The following is a 19,898-nucleotide window of genomic DNA, read 5'->3' as shown; positions in this document are numbered from 1 at the left end:
TTTGTTACATTTTAACAATTGCTATTCACCAAAGTAACTTTTAGTGCCAGTAGTGATTTCAGAGTGAAGTCAAATTGTATAAAATATCTATTACAGTAGTAGATTGCATGTGAATTATAGTTTAATGTATGAAGACTAAAGTCGTTCAGGTGGATAGAGCATGTGTAGCTGATTCACTTTTTTTTATTTTTCTTTAACTTTTTATTTATTCATACCAAATGCTATCAATTTTTTCTGTTGATGGGTAAAGGTTGAAAACCAAATCATACTTCTTTAAAAGATACTTTAAAGATAGTGTAATTCATACAGTTTTAGTAATTTTTTGCACTGCTTACGTTCAATATAATTTTTAATGTGACTTTTGCATTTTACTTTTTTTTTTTTTTTTAGATTTGTTAAATTTAGAGATTAGCATATTAAGCACCATATCACACTGGAGTCACTGCAGCCTCCCTGCTCAACTGTTAAAATTGTTATTCTTATGGGGGCCCGCATCGTCAGTGGGTTGAAAAAATCCATAAACTTTTATTTTGTGAAGGGAGGAATAGAACGACCATTGAATAGCACTACAAAGCAGGAAGCATTTAATACTCATTGATGACATTTAAATCAAGCTTATATTTTACATTTATACCCCTCTCAGAAAAAGTTACTTTAGTTTAACTTTCTAGAATTTTTAGGCAGTTAAGCACGGTTATGGGAAAAAGGTTATGTACAGTAGTTGACAACGTTGTATTAAGAATTTTATACGTGGTTTTTTTTTTCAACCTATAATTTTACTTACTTTGCTTCCATTTTTACTTGTAAGCGCTTCTACTGTACCACATTAAATAGCTTCCTTTTACCTATATAAACCTTGGTGACAATATATGTTCTCACCTGTACTAGGCTACCTATGTTCTGGTGCCTTCCCATAAGCCCAAAAACATATTGTTAATATAGTTGGCTTCCTGCCAGATTGCTGCTTGTGTGCTTATTAATGTCTTGTGGATAGGAACTGATATGAATAGAAATATGTACTCTGAAGCAGTACATAATATATCGCCACTGTATAAATCTTCATATATTAGTGAGTGCAGTTATGACATACAGTACTGTGGAGATTTCTTGAAGTGATATAAGTGGATCAATGTGTGAACAGGAATACCTTGTATGTGCACTTACACCACTTAGTAGTATAGTATTGCATAGTTGTAAATATGCCTTAAATCAAAAACTCTATTTACCAAACAAGATCATATGAATGATTTTCTTTAAAAAAAAAATAAACCAAAACTTATAAAAGCATTAATGATTCAGCCATATTGAGCTTCTGCAAGACTCACTATTCAATCTTCGATTATAACTATGCAGGCTAATGTATGGAAAGATTTAGATTTTCCCTATTTTTTACTTTTAGCCTGAATCTTAGCCTTAATGTTGGAGTTAGAGGCTAGAGTCAGGGCTACTTCAGTAGCTTTGTTTTTTTAGGGTTAGAAAGCCAACATATTTTTTTTTCTTTTTAACCTATCCTTTTAGGCATTTTCTTGTTTACTTGAACAAGCTGGATGTGCACAGGGATTTTGAATTACTTTGTGAAAGCAAAAAATACTTTCAAAACTTTTAAGCGATATCTGTGGGAAATTTTTTAGGAAGACAGCTGTAGACTAGTAGCTGTCATTTTCTGGTTTATTCAGTCCTAAAGATATGGCTATCTTCCTGACTTTGCATTCAAAACATAACATATAAAGGTATGTCATTGTAATCCTGGTCCCAGTGGTTTTACATTCACTTCTAAATCCCTTTAGGATTTTTTGCAAAAATTCCTTTTAAAGCCTTGTTTGCATGGACATGCGAAGGCCCGTGTTTGTTGTTCTGTGTTCCATGCATTCTCCATGTAGGCAGTCCCATTCATGTCAATTGGAATGCAGCCTCTGTTCCCAACTTGACAGCTTTGTGAGTGGACTGCCCTGAACGCACACGATTCGTGCAGCTGCTGCATCCCAGTTGACATGAATTGGACTGCCGGCACGGGGATGCATGGAAAACCTCTGCAGGCAAACTTGGCCCTTCGTATGCTATAGTACGCCCATGTGAAAGGCCTTAGATTAGTTAATACAGCAATAAAATAGTATGAGTAAATCCATTGGTATACTTTTTCAAAAGTTATTGTAATTGGTGGAAGATTAGGATAAGTAATGTCTGGGTAGTGGTTACAGCAGAAGTATGACTGTCATGTTGGAGTGGATGAATGTGGCTGTAAGCATTTACATTCAGTTGATGGATTCATGGTATAAATAACAATCAACCTTGTCATCTTGTTAGCTGGAGCTGCCATCTTGCATTTATCCAGTACAGACTGGTCTTTCTAGACTTTCATTTCACCTAGATAGTATTTGCTTGATACACAGCAGCAGAAACTGTTTTAATTATTTTGGCCTTGTTCACACAGTCTTCAGTCTGAGAGTTTAAGTGTTGTGTACAGCAAGCTTTTATAAAACATTTGCAGATCTTTTGGCAAGCTTCTTTGAAGCCTTTAAAGTAACTCCAGGTAAACACATAAGCTATGACTGTCTTGGTCTCGTTCACATAGGTGGCTGGCGGGGTAAAACAGGCAACTGAGTAGAGGACCTGCAGCTGCTCAGGTCTGTACCGCCCCTGTACTGGCCCATTCATGTGAATTGGCCAGTACAGCAGTTAAAGCAGGCAATATATCACCTTCAGCTGCCTGTCAACTGCCCTCTGAAATCGATCCATTGCAGATCACTTTTTAGATGGGGACAAGGGCTGCCACCTGTCTGAACAGGACCTTAAACAAGCTGCAAGCAGGCTTCAGTAGGATTCAGCACTACATAAGGCTTGTTTCAAAGCCTGCTGAAGACTAACAGGCTGATGAAAGTGACTGTTAGCACTCCCATTAGGATCTGTGTTGACTATTCCCTTAATGAGACTAAAACATTCTTATAGGGTTTGTTTTGTTCCCTGAAGAGCAATCTGCTTTTGGCTCGCTCTTCAAAGAGCATTTGACAGGCAGTGAGGAGGCATTGTATTGCCTCTCACCACCTCCTTTAAAGGATAAGTTCACCTTTTAAAAAAATAAATGCACTTTTTTTTTTTTTTGCAGGTAAAATAAAATTCATTTATTTTGTTTTTGGAGCCTCTAAAGCATTGCACCAGTGATCAGTTGAGAAGATCCTCCGCTAGCGGTCACAACAAGGATCCGGGGGGATGCGGAGGCCGGTTCATTCTTAACATGTCACATGTTACACCCCGAATGAGGTTGTAACATGTTACGAAAGGTGAAATTAACCTTTAAACCCCTTGAGCTCCACACTAACTTACCACAACTGCATGCATTGCATGCTGTTGCAGGGTGATTGCAGAGCAGCCTCATTCATTTGAATGGGTAGCACCTGGCTACCCATTCAATAGTATTTCTGTCATGAAACGGAGCTGCACCATGTGTACACCCCCGACCGCTGCTTCTGCAACTCAACCAAGTGATTTTACCACCCTGCAACCACTAGTATGAACGAGCCCTTAATGCTTTATTAAAGCAGCTATGTAAAAGCTTGCTGTACCACAATTTTCATATAAAAGCTGAAGCCTATGTGAACAAGGTCTTACTATTTTTCTTTCATCTTATCAATTGAGGAATGTGAAAAAGAAAAGTTTTAGTAGAAATCCCATCTAATTTTTTTCTTATCCTCAAAGTGTGGTGTCCCTGTTTGTTCACTGTGCTTCTTCTTGAATCCTAGGTTACTGCAGTAACTGGAGGATGGAGTGTATAACACACATGTATACTTTGTAATGCTTTATAAACTTTATTTACCTTCCCTTATGCTTATCTGCTCACTGTTTGCCCTTTTCATTGCCCTACACACAAAATGAGAAAACGCAGCATGGTTTCCTACCCCCCTTCCTTCCACATTGTCAGCCTCTGCCAAGTTGACTGGCTGTTGTATATTGGTTAGAATAGACTGTTTCTGTGACTTTTCACCTATTGCATGGAAAGTGGATAGTTCTTGCTTTAAGATTCCAAGTTAAAATATAAACATTTGTAGATATTTTTACTATTCAATGTTAGACATTAGATGTTCACAGTGGGCAAAGGGTCCTATTTCCTATATTCCACCTATGCTACTTTCTAGATATTCCCAGGAGAGTGTCTCTGTGGAGGCCCACTCAGATTTCACTTTAGCGGTACCTAACGTTTGCACTTTTTTTTTTTGAGGAGCAATTTACATGCATTTCTGCATGACAGGCATAGTGCAGCCCATTCTCTTAATTGGTTTTGCCCTATACACATTTGTGCTACATGCGTTTTTTGGTTTTTTTTTTAAACGTGTGTTTTGCCACGATTGCAATGCAATTCTCTTGCATGACCTACACAGAAAAATTGCACCATGATTGGGATACCATTAAAAATAATGGGAACCAAAAATACATAATGTGTCTTGCGCACCAAATTCCAAATCAACAAATGTCAACAGAGCCTCCATGTGTGCAGCAGTTTTTACCATCTTTGAGGTTACCAGATTTTTAAAATTAAATCCTGGGACACCCTACTGACCACATCATCAAAACCGCACCCTCATTTCTAGCCACACCTATAAAATCGCACCCCTATTTTTAACACTCTGAAACAATTAGTAGCAGACGCTTCACATTCAAGGCAGGCTCCAAGAAGGCCACATAAAATGACACACAGGCAACACTAGGGCACCATTTTGGACCAATATCTGCGCAGCATGACTTGAGCTAGAGCCTGCACCCTGTAATGCACTATGAGCAAATGTAACCTTAATCTTTTAGGATGTGTTATCCTAATACAGTCATGGCTTAAACAGAAGTTTGGGGTAGGTGGTGTAGGTTATTGGAGTGTGCAAACACTTTTTTGTTCTGTACTATCCATCCCATGGCATATCAAAGTCATGTTTATAGTGAAATAATCCGCATTCTAGGCAGATAAGATACATACAGAGATTCTTAAAATGTTACATGGTCTTCACTTCAGATATAGATGAGTAAGCCATTAGACTGTCTAATCACGTAAAAGCTGTCTTTTCAACTGACTAGTTTTTCTTAGCAGCTCACAAAATACCTCAGACACTTAAATTCTATCTAGTGCCTTTCTGTACACTACATAAACAGCCAAAAAACTGGAGTAAAAAACTAATTTGGCAAGTTAAGCTGGCTACACATTATAAAATTTTCTTGTTCATTTTCCTTTAGATTTAACTTCAGCTAGGGCCTGTCTGATTGCATTCAGTTTTAAAGTGTGCAGGTTTGACCTCATATGGTTTTGGTAAATCTAAAGGAGAACGTACAAAAAAAGAATGTATATTGTGTAGCCAGCTTCAGGCTTATATTAGTGATTTGTTAACATAGTTTTACCATAGTATGGTTGGTGTATGACATGAGAGGTTAGTCCACCCAAAAGTGTTATCTTTGTTTTAGATGAAACCTGGTGACCTGAGTCAGCCTGACTACTTCTGCTTTTTGTTTACTCAATGAGATCTCTCTGCCGTGAATATGCTACTTTGTGCTTGGTTGTGTACCAAGAACTCATCTATAGACTCCTTAGTGCTATAAGAAACTCTCAAGAAGTTTAACTCTCCAACATCTGCTAATATCTGAAATACTCTTTTCGGGCAGATTTAATTTGTAATCGTGTAAGTGTACGTCACATTGAATATATTGTTGAATAGTTCAGATATTTGAATATAGTATCTATCACATTTTTAGATTTCCAGTCCTACCTCACTTCCTGTCCTTGTAATGTCTGTGTAAGAAATTGATCTGCAGTAGTCACCAGGATAGTAAGACATGAACTGCAAAAAAAAAAATCTAACTTTCCCCCTAATTTTTTTTGGTTTTGTTTGTGTGAAAGATTTGCTCTTGCAGGAAGTGAGGGTAAATCTCCCCAATACGGCCACAGCCAACAACAAAAAGGTGAACTTCTGGTTTCATTTGATCAATTGTTGCAGCAGGTTACAGCTGGGCATAGTGGCTTCAGTCAGGCTGCAATCAACAGTGGGGTACAAATTCAAAGTCTAATAAAAGCATCAGAAAAAGATTTTAGGAGTCCAAAGTCTTTTAATAATTGTAGTCATAACCGGAAATAAAAATGGTCAATGCATTTTGGGGCCACACATCTCCCCCTCCTTCATGGCATGGATATTATAAGTACCGTATTTGCCGGCGTATAAGACGACCCCCTACTTTTCCTGCTAAAATGTAGTGTTTGGGCTATACTCGCCGTATAAGACTACCCCTCTTCCACTGCACACCAGTGGGAGGAATAGTGCCCCATCATCGGTGTCAGTGGGAGGAATAGTGCCCCATCATCGGTGTCAGTGGGAGGAATAGTGCCCCATCATCGGTGTCAGTGGGAGGAATAGTGCCCCATCATTGGTATTAGTGGCAGGAATAGTGCCCCATTATTGGTATTAGTGGCAGGAATAGTGCCCCATCATTGGCATTAGTGGCAGGAATAGTGCCCCATCATTAGTATCAGTGGGAGGAATAGTGCCCCATCATTGGTATCAGTGGCAGGAATAGTGCCCCATCATTGGTGTCAGTGGGAGGAATGGTGTCCCATCATTGGTGTCAGTGGGAGGAATGGTGTCCCATCATCGGTGTCAGTGGGGGGTGGAATAGTGCCCCATCATTGGTGTCAGTGGGGGGGAGGAATAGTGCCCCATCATTGGTGTCAGTGGGGGGGAGGAATAGTGCCCCATCATTGGTGTCAGTGGGAGCAATAGTGCCCCATCGTTGCTGTCAGTGACACCAATGATGGGGCACTATTCCTCCCACTGACACCAATTACATTTGCTGACCCTGTTCTAGTATGGTGCTGCTGCAGCCAGCATATGTGGTTGCAGCAGCACCTCTACACTGAACACTTACCTGCTGCTCCTGCACTCAATTTTCGCGGGGCCGCTCGGCTCCGCCCCCTCGCCGGTGATTGGCCGCCTGTGTGCCTTTCCTGAGCTACAGTTCTGGCGGCCAATCACCGGTGAGGAGGTGGAGCTGAGCAGCCGCGCAAACATCCAGTGGCCAAACTGAAGGAGCAGCCGCGCTTCCTGGACCGGATTGTCGTGGGACCGGAGCCAGGTAAGAAACAGCCCCTGCCCACCCCTGTACTTGGTGTCCCTTCCGTTGGAAGGGACACTAAGTACAGGGGTGGGCAGGGGCTGTTTCACCGCGCCGCCCCCCTAAAAAGTCAGTATGACGTATACCGGCGTATAAGACGACCCCCAACTTTTGGAAAGATTTTCAAGGGGTAAAAAGTCGTCTTATACGCCGGAAAATACGGTAGTTAAGAGGACTTGGAAATGGAAAAATAACAGCATAAATTATGTCAAAGCTACAGTTAAGAAGTCTGTAAGCAAAACTGTTTTGTTCCTGGTTAAGTGTAGCATTACCATAATTATGTGTGTTTGTTTCATTACTGAGTCTTAACTACTTACAACATTCAGGCCGTGAAGAAAGGCAGGAGGGTCTTTGAGCCTCTGTATTAACTCGGGTAAAAAAGACAATGTTTCAAATATTAGCGCTAAGGCTTTTTGTATGATCTCATTATACTTTATAAACAACAAATAGATGACCTTACCCTTCCCTGCTGTGTCCAAAATGAAATGTTTTAGGTGGCGTAAACTGGGCATTTAAAACAGAGCAAAAAATGGTGTTACCTCTCAGTGAAAACCACATGTCAAAATAAATAGTAGATTCGGAGATGCATGTAGCCGAATTTGAGCTATTTACCTGAAAATTTTAGCTTGGTCCTACCTCCCTACATCCTTGACCCATTTAATGAAAGAACCAAAGGTGACTGAGATATTTGCATAAAAATTCAGCTATTCCTCAATCTACACAAAATATAACTGGATAATTACATTTATAGGAAATAACACTGGTGATTGCCTCTTGAGGGATCAGGAAGGATTTTCTTTTTTGACCCCCCCCCGCTAGAGCAAATTGGATAATGCTCTATTGGGGTTGTTGCCTTCCTCTGCATCAACTGTGACTGTAGAATTGTGTATATAGAGATGTTTTGTTTTTTTGTTTTTTTTTTCACTGGAATTGTAATTGTCACTGGAAGTAGCCTAAGTTTAAGTTTCAAGCACAGTTAGCTTAAATTGCCCAGTTTAGTGACCCGGTATCCGGGGACTGAAATTATTTAAATTTCCTTTCTGCAGTTGATTGCCTAATCATTTTTATCATTCTACTCTTAAACTGTACAATAATGTTGGTGCCAAAATATTTTTTTTCCCCCTCCTTTTTGTGCTACCTAAGTGTATGTAGTCTATTAACTTGAATATGAATAAGTTTAAAATTAGTTGGTGTGATCGTGGAGCGCTTTTTCCCTAATTTAAGGAAGATGGCCCTTTAACTGATTGAATGGAGTCTGATGTTGAACATACTTTATGCAAGAAATTTCTGATCCCACACTTAAAGCAGTGTGTGGCTGCATTTGGATGTGCTTTCAGTCTTCTAACTGTAACTGTTCCCCCATCATTCCAATTCTATCATTGGCTCTGTATCTCCTTAAATTGACTGGCCTGATGTACGATGGCACAATTAAAATTTGTCACTGTTGGGGCACTTTCAGACGGTTGTGTTCTCTCCATTCAACGATGCATCTGTGAACCGAAGCCCTGCTGAATTGGAGCTGAACAGGGCAAATGTCATTTTTGTGACATTCCTATCCATTCATTTTTTGTCATCATTTTGACAGATGTGGGACCTGTGGTGGCTCTATGGGCGGCCAGATGTAAACAGACTTATGTCCACTTACATAAGCCTGCCTCCAATCTGTAAAATTTAGGCATAGGATGTACTCTGAGGTAAACAGACACACATCTGTTTACATCTGCCTGCGAAATAGACATGCCTAGAGCTTCTGATCAGGTCTGATTGGAAAAAATTAACCTGAGTGAAATGGACCGTAATCACAGTATCTTATAGGAAACTTGGTTTCATCTTTGTGGCTGGGATTATCAATGTAAATTTTAAGCTGATCGAGAGCAAATGGTGCTGGACAAACGATTTTTTAGAATCTGCAAAGTACTGTCATCCTTAGTTTTTTTTAAATGCCTAATTCACATATATTGGCCAAAACCTAAGGGGTTGCACTATACATGGCAGAGTTTATCGCTTTATATGAGACATCTTACTAGAAAAGAATAATTCTTTCCAGTTAGCACATATAAGTTACTGCTGAGTTTAATTTTGCGATGCATCTTTCACTTTTCCCTTTAACTGTTAGGCAAGTGCTGACCTGGTTTGGCTGGATCGAGATCAGGCTCAGGTAAGCATATGGGGGGCTGGGCAGATCCAGATTACAAAAGGTTTCTTCCCATAAAGGATAACTAACGTAAGAAAAAAATACATGCCCATCTTTTTGCAGGTAAAAAAAATGTGCAGACCTGTCAATGTATCTGTGTGCTCGTACCTTGTGTGGGCAAACAGATATGCTGTGACAGGAAGAATTAATGAACTACCACAGCACACAACAGCGGCGTGGTAGTTCATTGAGCGCTACAGGCCAACAGCCGTAAAGGCTGCCAGAACTTGTATTTAATTCATTCACAGAACGCTGTGAATGAATGCCACGGCTATGTGTGGCTCCACTGCTTTCAAAAAGTGACAGCTAGTGTGGGGAACTTCTCCCTGTACTGCTGTCACGGGGAAAGAGTGCAGCGGGCAACTGCTGCAGCATTGGGAACATTACATGTTCCTCCTGAAAAACAGGTGGAACATCAAATATGTTCTAAAAGGCAAACTTATCCTTTTAAAGCTTAAAAAACACTTTTAAGGTATTGTAATGATACAGTTAATACAATTTAGTCATTTTAACAGTAAGTTAATAAGTATAAAAACTAAACCGCTAAAACATACTATGCATATGTATCAGAGTAGTAGAGATTTTCATGTTGATTCACATATGGAGCTGTGGCTCAGCCCCACCCCTCTAGCTTCTCATTGGTACACTTGCTGATTGACAGCAGCCAGTGGCTCCCGCTGCTGTCTCAGCCAATGAGGAGGAGGAGCCCTGGGATAGCCAAGACTCCTGCACATTGCTGAATTGAGCGTGAGCTTAGGTGAGTATTTGAAGGGGATGCTACACAAAAAAGGATTTTTACCTTCATGCATACAATGCATGAAGGCAAAAACCTTGAGCCTTTACAACCACTTTAATGTGCAAACCCCCCAAGTGTGTGTGTGTGTGTGTGTGTGTGTGTATATATGTATGTATATATATATATATATATATATATATATATATATATATCTCCCCAAATGTGTGTATGTATATATCTCCCCAAATGTATATCTAAATAGATATGCCGATTCAAAGTGCGAAACCATATAAAGTGTAAAATCAGAAGTGTACCTTACGGATGGTGCCTTTAATTAACTAAATTAATTAATTTTTAGTCTTCGGACGAACAGTAGATATGTGAACTTCTTCCTGTGTTGCACCTCTTGTGCTTAATGCAAATCATGCGCGATTCCCACCACTGTTCAACACAAAGCTCACCTCAGCTGATGGACCTGCCAATCCACAGGTCATAATACACTTTGTCCCCCTTTGGGGTACCTCCACTTGAATATGGCTTCAATGGCAATCTCCTGTTGTCACTGAATATGAAATCTGTTCCTCCACATACTGTATATGGGTGTATGGCCCTTTTTAAAAATTTTAGATCTCTCAGTCAATGTTTAAAAACATGGGCATAGTACAAACAGTGAGGCCGCAGCTCCCATGTCACTTCCTTTTTCAGCACTCCAAGATGGCACACGTAGGCGTAGCCAGCTGATTGAGTGCCGAGACCAGAAGTGACGTGGGAGCCTCTGCCCCGCTGTTTGTACTGTATGCCCATGTTTTTAAACCTTGATAGAGATTGAATTTTTAAAGGGCCTTACACCATATATGTGGAGGAACAGATTTTATATCTAGTGACAACAGGAGATTCATTGGTATTGAAGCCATATTCAAGTGGAGTCACCGTAGGTGGACAAAGTGTATTAGGACCTGTGGATTGGCAGGTCCATCGGTTGAAGTGAGGTGCAACACAGGAAGAAGTTGAAGTTCACTTATTTTTACTGTTCGTCATAAGACTGAATAGATAGACATTTATTATCTATAAAGGACACTTCTGATTTAAAACTTTGTTTATATGGTATTGCATTTTGAATCTGTATATCCATTTATACATTTGGAGAGATATATATATATGCATATTTGCACGGGGCTTGCACATTAAGTGCAGATTGTATGTGTGTGTATATATGTAAAGTGCTGCATAAATTGACAGCTTTATACAAGTACCTGTAATAATAAATAAATATTATTGATAGAGGTAGGCGCAGCAATTTTTTTCCGTTATATTTATATTGTGGGAACACAAGTTTTTGTTTGCGGCCTTCCTACGTTTACGTTTTTATGGTGTATAGTTGTTGCTGATATTACTGCACTTTAAAGTGGCTGTAAACCGCAGTCATGAAATCTAAACAAAGCACATACAGTATACCTGTAGTGTTTACTTGTCTATCTCCAAAGCTCTAAGTGGTGTTTCTCTCTGGTGTTTGGCTCCTCTATTATCAGTATTAGTCACCTCTGAGATGTTTTCCAATGCATGAAATAAATTTGTGTCAGGGAGGAAGATTTAGGGGGGGGGAGGCAGCAGACTGCTTGTCTATACAGAACATAGCTCCTGTGTGCTGTGGGAAGGGAGGGGGGCTCCCTTTCCTGCAGTCATCTCTCAGAGCTCTAACTGCAGCTCCCTTCCCCCATCTCTGTGATACTGACAAATGCAGAGGAATTTTACCTGAAATCGGCCCTGTTGAAGGGATGTAGAAAAGAGTAGACTGCAGATAAATCAAATCCTTCTACATAAGTTTCACTTATCTGTGCATCACCTGAGGCTATTCACTTCATTGAGTATATGATAGGGTTTACAACCACTTTAACTAGTTGTTGATTTTAGTTATCACACTGTCTGATTCATTTATTGGAGGCGTGGGATAATACACATTTAATTTTTTGACAAATCCCATATAGGTAATTTTTTTTTTTTCTGTGTCCCTGTTGTGGAGATGTTTTCTCCCTTCCGGTCCCTGGGACACCCCTACTGTATATGTGGGGCTGGTTTGTCTTCAGGACCAGACAGAACAAACTGCAATAAAAGTATCGCAGTAACTTTTCTTCACTGTACCTAAAGCAACATTAAACTATATTCTTTATCCAAAAAGAATTCATCAACATGCACTTCTTAATGGCTCTGTAATCAATTTTTCATTAAATTGTTTTCCTACGGTATTTTTGTGCCTTCTTAACCCCAAGAGCTACCAAACCTCTCCTTTTTTCTTTTTTCACTTCTGTTTGAAATGAGCAGTGCACATTAGTTGTGGTCATGAACACTGCTCTATGCACAGAAGAAATCCTGTAGTACCCAGTCCATCCTGGCAGCAAGCAAGAGAGTGTGGTAATATTTCTACATACAATTGATACTGTGGGGAAGGAATGTAACCACCCTCTAACAGGAAGTTCATTCACAGCAGCATAAAGGATTTGGAGGGAGCTGAGAGCACTAGAAGGTACTTTTCGAGTTGATAAGGAGTCTAGTGTCACTTTAAAATTGTGTTTGATTGTGTACCCTTTGGAGGATTTCCCATCACAACGGTTTTATTAGGAAGCAAGGGAAATCTCCCCCATTGGGACATGGATGGCAATAACGCAGGATCTAAACTTTTCACACTCTAAAGTTTTGTCTGGCTTTCTGTTATGAAGTGCCATAGCTAAAATATTAAGCACATTCTGTACTAATGCACAATTCCAGTTATTACACCTTGTATCAGGGTCTACCTGGCCCTGATACAAGCATACGCAATCAGTATCCTCGAAGGGAAAACCTGAGGAAAATGGCCTTGGAGGAAAGTTAGATGAAAACATGACACACAAATGATTTTCAATAAGCTTTCATACCTCCTATATTTTGACAAATGCTGCTGCTTCTAAAAGGAAAGTCAGAGGAAAGACAACTTTGTCACATTACAAAATGGTGTTTTCACTACAAAACTGCACACTTAGGCGAAACGCAGTTTGTTGGCACTTAGCTTAAAGTGCAGATCAATAAAGAACCGCAAGTTGTAGCGTTTAACTGCATCATAGAGTTATTGGTTAAATTCTTCTGTTTGCAAAGTTTTTTACAGGCCATAGATGGGTTGTATATCGGCCGAATTTTCGTCTGCACGAAAAATCGGCCGATATTCAAGCCGTTAGTGGGGCAATACCGTCGGCCATTTTTCGCGGATCTTCTCGTTTACTTTTATCGGTCATGCTGGACATTGGTGGCAGCATCGCTGCCACCAAGGACCGATTTTTCGTTTATCAGACGAAAATTCATCCGATAAACAGCCCGTCTATGGCCTGCCTTAGCCTGATGATTTGACAATTAGGAGATGATCAGATATGCAGGCACAATCCGACAATCTCTGGCTTATCACCAGGAGGATAATAGAATGCTTTGCTAACAATCTGCTACCCAGCTGATTGGTTTCAGCTGAAGCTGTTTTGGTAGACATTTCTGGTTTCAGTGAGCATGAGTTTTGGCATTCCACGACTATTGATACACATCATTCGGTGACATAATTAACAAGTAAAAATAATGTTTAATGCAAAGGCAAGCACACGAGTGTCGGTGCTTATCAGTCATTTTAAAGGGGCAGGTCAGGTTTACTTTAAACACCACACCTCTTCATGGCATAATGGAGCCCAAGCCCACATTGCATTTTGGGAGGTAGCATTCTTAAGATTCAGCTTCGAAAAAGGAAGGCTGCCAGGGCACTTTGAGGAAGAATGTTACTCTAGAGGAGATACAAGCAGACACCTTCTACACACAGGTTTTCCTTAAAGCAGAAGTGGATCAGTTCAGTTAAAATGCCCCCTTCCATCCCCACCTTTCCTGAGAGGGGCAACACCCAGACTGGTCAGAGGCTATCAAGAAGACTGATCATCACTAGATCATCCCCCCAAACATAAGCGAAATGAGCATTATATTCAGCTTGGAGGGTCCAATTTAGATTGCATCTCTTGTCCCAAATTTAGGCTTTAAGGGTCCAAGCTGAGCAAAACCTCAGTCCAATATATATGCACAGTTCTCCTTTACGATGTTCAGCAGATAAATGCAGGGAAAATAAACATGTTAGAATCCTTTTATCTCAGCTTGGTAGTGTGTGAATGTATGTGTACTTGCCAGAAAATTCATGTTCGTGTCTATAGTGTTTGCGTAACCTGTGTCGTGTATGAGCATCTGATTTCATTATTCAGGTGCAAATGCAATGCACTTAAAATGAGCAGTTTATGTATATTTAAATTTTGTTTGTGCTGGTTTAAATAGCATGTTTAATGTGTTACCATATCTGTTAACCTAAAATATACATGTAGGTCTGTGCTTACGTAGAACATTTGTAAAGTCCTGGCTACTTGACTGAAAGCTCTTAAGTCATTCTCATTACTGTCATCTCCTCGGCTGTAAAGTTTATCAGTAAATGGGGCTGCTTTCTTTTTTTAGGCTGGCATTCCTACTGATATGCATGCAAGAGAAGCTACAGTCACTCAAATTCATGTGTAAGATGTTCTACTTCTATTGATAAGTGAAACTAAACAAAACTTTTTTTTTTTCCTTTTTTTCTTCCGTTTTCTAGGCGAGCTTATACAGAGGCGGTTACAGCCGATTTGCTCCGTACTGAAGTGACGTAAACAATTATTTCCTATAAAATCTGGACAAAACTGCCCGTCTCCCCATTTGCTGTTTCCCTTTCTTTCAACTATCAAAGTTCACGAGGCCCGGCTTTTGCAATACTTACAATGAAAATCTCCTCTAGGAATTTTCTGGCAGCGTAAGATGGATGAAATCAACTGAAAAATATTGAAAACAAACACAAAAAGACATTTTTTATACCTCAGCTTACTTTTGAAATCTGTATTTTTTATTTCTGCATTTAGTTTTTTTTTGTGTTCATTTTGTTCCAAAGATTGTTACTTTTTATTTTTTAACTGTGTTAAAAATGCGTGTATATATGTGTGTATGTATATGTGTGTGTGTGTGTGTGTGTATATGTGTATATATGTGTGTATGTGTGTGTATATATTATATATTCATACACATATATATGTACATATAATATTTACATAATGTGCTGTGAGCTTTTTTTTATCATTTTCTATACTTTGAAGGACATTCGCTGAAAGTGGGATGATCCAAAATATAGGGGGGGCATTCAGGAAATGCAAGAATTAAGTGTAATATTTTTTAATTAAAAGTTTTTATCTAGAAGCCTCTGGCGTAGTGAAGGATGTTTGAAACAAGCTGTTGGGCCATTTTGGAAAACATTAAAGCAAACCTGTGGTCAAAATGAAGCAAAATCTAAAACAGGTACCCATCATGCTACTAGGGACATACATGATTACTTGCCCCTTTAATACTTGTCCTGAAGCCGTTTTGCTCCTATTCGTGTGAGCCGTGCTAAGGCATAAATCATACCGTTTCTGCCAGTGTGGACAATTGGCATATAACAGTATTCAGGCAGAGCTGCCTACCCTTTGGCTTTACTGTTGCTAGACTGAGCAGCTTCTCATTTGACAGTTGCTGATACCATCTGTTTTCAATGGGTAAGCCATCTAGTAGAAGTTGATTTAGCAAGAAGAAGATGATGCTGGCCCCTGGTGGCATAATAGGATGGCACAGGTAAGAAACAGGGTGTACACAGGAGGCACAGCATAAGGGATAAGAACACCTCATCAGAGGTTAGGATACCTACTATAACTGTGTTAATATTTACTATACATATATTTAACCATTTTTTAATTCTCTTTAACATGGCACTAGGTCAGCTTTAAAAATGTAAAATGTAAACAAATGGAATTGGCATGTTATCCTGTAATGCTTGGGGTTTCATGCTTTTATCCCAGCTGTTGAGCCTGTAAGAGAGAATGGGGTTAAGTCTTTCTAATGCTAAAAGACAGAGTGTTACTTGCAGGAGAAACCGAATATGAACATGAAAACAGGTTCTAATTACATACAAGTAAAATAATGTGTCCTATACATATTATCATATATATATGTGTGTGCGTGTACAGTATAAAGCATGGTTCTTCATAGAACAAAAGAAAGGTGATCACAGTTGTTTGTTTCAGTACTTTCCGCTAGTATAATTTTATTTTGTCTCCAAGCCAAAATGATATATGCAGAATAAAACATTAAGCATGCTTGCCATTGCTGAAACTTGATCTAAATATGACTGCATCTGAGGCATGTTCTATTTCTGTATCCTTATTGTTCTGTTTTAGGATTATTATAAACAGTAACTAGAATTCTAGAACTGTACTATCACCGTCTATACTTTGTATATTGTCATCCTCCTTTCGTGCTGGTCACTATGTCCGTCCTAGAGAAAGGACCTGACCTCATATTGGCAGCTGGCAAAGTAATAAGCTGCGTGATAAGGTATTGTATATTTAGTCCGTCATTAATCCACATATACAAAATCATACTTTAGTGTGCATATTGGGCTATTTACTGTGTAAGTTGCTATACTCCTTCAAAGCCAGAGGGAAAAGGCAACATATATTCTGAGGAGCTGTAATAACTTCCACTAACTTCTAGTGCTGAAAAAAAATTAAATTCCTTGAAATTTAAGGGATTAATAGAGCAACTATATCCCTGTGAAAGGGAAAAGAGGAATAATTCTGGGAGGGGCATCCTAATGTTCCTCTGGACAATATTGCAGCTATTCATTAATCAGTCAGGTAAAATTTGAAACTTTCCACAATAGTGGATTGTCATTGTCTTCCTATAAATACTATAAATTGTGATGTACATTATAATTTGCTACTTTGAGGTAATCGTGACACCATTTTGCAGTGGAGCCAATGTCTTTCCATTGTGCACTGCATTTTATTGTATTAATAATCGGTGGAGTGTGCTGTATGCCTGCAGAATGTTTCATTGCACACTGTATTATAGAATCTGTCATAATTCTAGTATCCATGCATCCCAGTTTTCTTAGGACAGTCTCATTTGCTACTGGAAGTCTTTATTTACAATGCATTTTGTCCACAAATCATACATTTGATTAAAGCCAAACATTTGGTATAGATAGTAGAACTTTTCTGTTTGTCATATAGCACCAAAAGGAAAGAAGGGTGTGTTAGTTTTAGAATAAGCAATTTCACCTTCATGTCATCCAGAGAAACAAAAACACTACTCGAACACCCCAATTTTGACATGCTATACTTCAATTTAAGCATCACTTGCTATGGTTGGGCTACTATTGACTTGCCTAGGGAGCGATAACAGGTGTTTGGAGGCACTTGCAAATATTTTCCAAAAAGTTGGAAAATTTTACATGAACAGGGCTCCTTCTTTATATGTGAAGAAGAGTGAAGGCTCAAACTACCGTATGTGAACTGCTGTCATTATCATAGCAGGTCCATGCGCTCCACTGACTTGGTTAAATACTGGCAGATATACTCCCACCTGCTGTTCTCAGGGAGATATTTGCCCATCTTTAAGCAGCCTAAGTTACGGGAGACCTATGCATAATATATTTAATAGGATATAGTGGATTAGTGGTTAATTGTTTTTACTTCAATTTCTTTTGTTTACAAAGTGCATATTATTCTAGAGGAGATAGAATTTGTGGAGAATTGAATCTGTTAGGATAATATTTGCACACCTACTATTTAATACGAATGATATAGGGATATATTTATTACAGTAGAACCATGTAGTAGCACAGATGGACAGCGAAATACCATCTCCTTTCATAGTACACCTTTTACTATTACATGCTGTTTGTGTTGGCATACCTAAACCAAATTTCAGTATACCTGTACAAAGAAAATGGAGCACTTTTTGCGGCCCTTTTTACCAGTAATGCATGGATACAGATAACTACACCCATATGAGCACAGATTTTCTCACAAGACCTATCTTTTTGCCTAAAACACTTTTATTTAAATAGGTACGTTTATAATATGCAACTTGTTTTAGCCATGTTTTTTATGTACAGTGCAGTTGGTTCCATGTTTGTATTAAAGCTCCAATGTAATCTAGTGTACCATACTGTAAATACATAGCTCCTCCCCAATGCAGTCACTTGCTTAATATACTTACATCAGTCCGCCATGCCAAAGTCATTTGCAGTTTTCTTTTATACCCTTTGCTTAACATAAATTGTTATCCTGTCTTTGCTTTAATGTTATATTTACCTTCTAAAATTTAGGTTCACATAATGATTAAAGGGAAACTGTTATTCAAATGTTTGTCATGTACCTTTCAATGTATAGCTGTTTCATGTAGTGCAACATTGCATTAAATTAAATAATTTTTTAAGCTTTATTGATCTTTACTTGTTTGGTGTATGGGCTATTTGTAAAAGCTAAAGTTTAAATTGCAGCTTTAAAACCATTTTTTTGCATGTTAAAGTATAGTCAATTGGCCTTTCTTTTCTTGTGAATGTTCTCAGCAGAGAAACGCTGATGGCTGGATTGTTGGCAGTATTGGCGAATTGGAAATATCATTGCCATTTTATTTTCTTAAATGAAAATACCTTTCATAAATATATTGCAATGGCTGCTAAATTGTGAAAATAACACAAACCATGCAGTTTGATGTTGATGTCCTATCCTATATATATTAAAAGCTGATCTTCTGCCAGTGTTTCCTGTGAGTTCTTAGTGCAGTGCCCAGAATGGAGGTTCAATCCTCTCCCCTGTGTGTTAGATAAATTTTAACTTTACATTTCACTTTTGGAGAATTTTGCCCAATCCAACCTCCTTAAAGTTTTTCCCCATAATGCTGACATCCTCAGTTCACACATTCACTCAGTAATAACCATGCACTGGTTGCATGTTTTTGTCATCGGTTTCTACATCACTACCACACATTGTCTCCCACCCTCCACACTCTTTTCACATGCTGCCTGCTGTTAAATGCTCTACAATCCTTTCTGGCACATACTGCTCCCAGTTATACTTGCCAGCTCTCCTCTCCTACACATGCTCAGGCCCTCCGGCTCTTCACTTCTGTAGAAAATGCCGATGTTGTCCAGTCCTGCCTATATTACCTGCTGACATACATCTGCATGCCTCTACTGCATGGACTGCCTGCTGTCATACCCCATTCCTGTATATCCAGCCTGCCTTCATACCTTGCGCTACTCTTCCCCTGCTCATACTGCTAGCCCTCATAGCCCTGGCTATCATCTGCTCATAATACCCTCTGGCATGCCTGTCCTGCACATACTGCCTGTCATTATACTCTCTAGAAGTCTTCACACTGCACTCCTCTCCTGCACATAGAAAATGTATTTTCTCTTTCACTATGAACTTTTATAAAGAGATTTTACATCAAAATATAAACCCATGACCTTACCCTTTCTGTAAAGGGCAACTCTTGCGAATATTTTGAAGGGATACCATTATAAGATTTCTTTTTTTTTTATACCTTTTAAAGCAACCCATTCTTTGCAGTTTTTTTTTTTTCAGAGAAGCTAACAGAACCGTCTTTTTAGCGTATTTTGGCTGCATGTTTTTACGGAAAGAATTGTTTGAAATGGCTGTTGGACCAAAATGTGAAGATATCAGTGTAATTTTAAAAACCTTGGTATTGTAATTCCCCCAGTGAACTTGCATGTACATTTATTCTGTGCAAATGGACAAAAAACAATCATTGGCCTTTTTCCTGTCCTGGTCCAATTATTTTTCATTGATATTCAATGGAAAATACTGCACTTGGCCACTAAATGATGCCAAGTATCATAGGCAATTTCTGATAGTTGGCACCATCTCATGACCAAATATATAATTTTTCATGTAAAATCAATGAAATATGTTTGTGTTT

At 38.9% G+C, this 19,898-nt stretch overlaps 1 protein-coding gene across 17 annotated transcripts in view; it reads left to right on the top strand.

Moving 5' to 3' along the window:
• Positions 1-18,395, top strand: part of RBFOX2 (RNA binding fox-1 homolog 2) — a 478,104-nt gene extending 459,709 nt beyond the window's left edge. For 13 of the 17 annotated variants that reach the window (XM_089692627.1, XM_089692619.1, XM_089692625.1 and 10 more), the window contains one exon: positions 14,698-18,395. In XM_089692627.1, coding sequence (XP_089548753.1) covers positions 14,698-14,742 — 45 coding nt within the window. In that variant the 3' untranslated portion in view covers positions 14,743-18,395. Of the gene's footprint in view, positions 1-3,737; positions 3,787-14,697 lie in introns of all 17 variants that reach the window. The other 4 variants (XM_089692615.1, XM_089692618.1, XM_089692614.1 and 1 more) reach the window with 2 other exon arrangements.
• The last annotated feature ends 1,503 nt before the right edge of the window (positions 18,396-19,898 follow it).

Source organism: Staurois parvus, unplaced genomic scaffold, assembly GCF_062004578.1.
Source record: "Staurois parvus isolate SC_StPar_1 unplaced genomic scaffold, SC_StPar_1.0 ptg000597l, whole genome shotgun sequence".
Lineage (NCBI taxonomy): Eukaryota > Metazoa > Chordata > Amphibia > Anura > Ranidae > Staurois > Staurois parvus.
The sequence above is the reverse complement of the archived record's forward strand: the minus strand, read 5'-3'. Positions and strand labels throughout refer to the sequence as shown.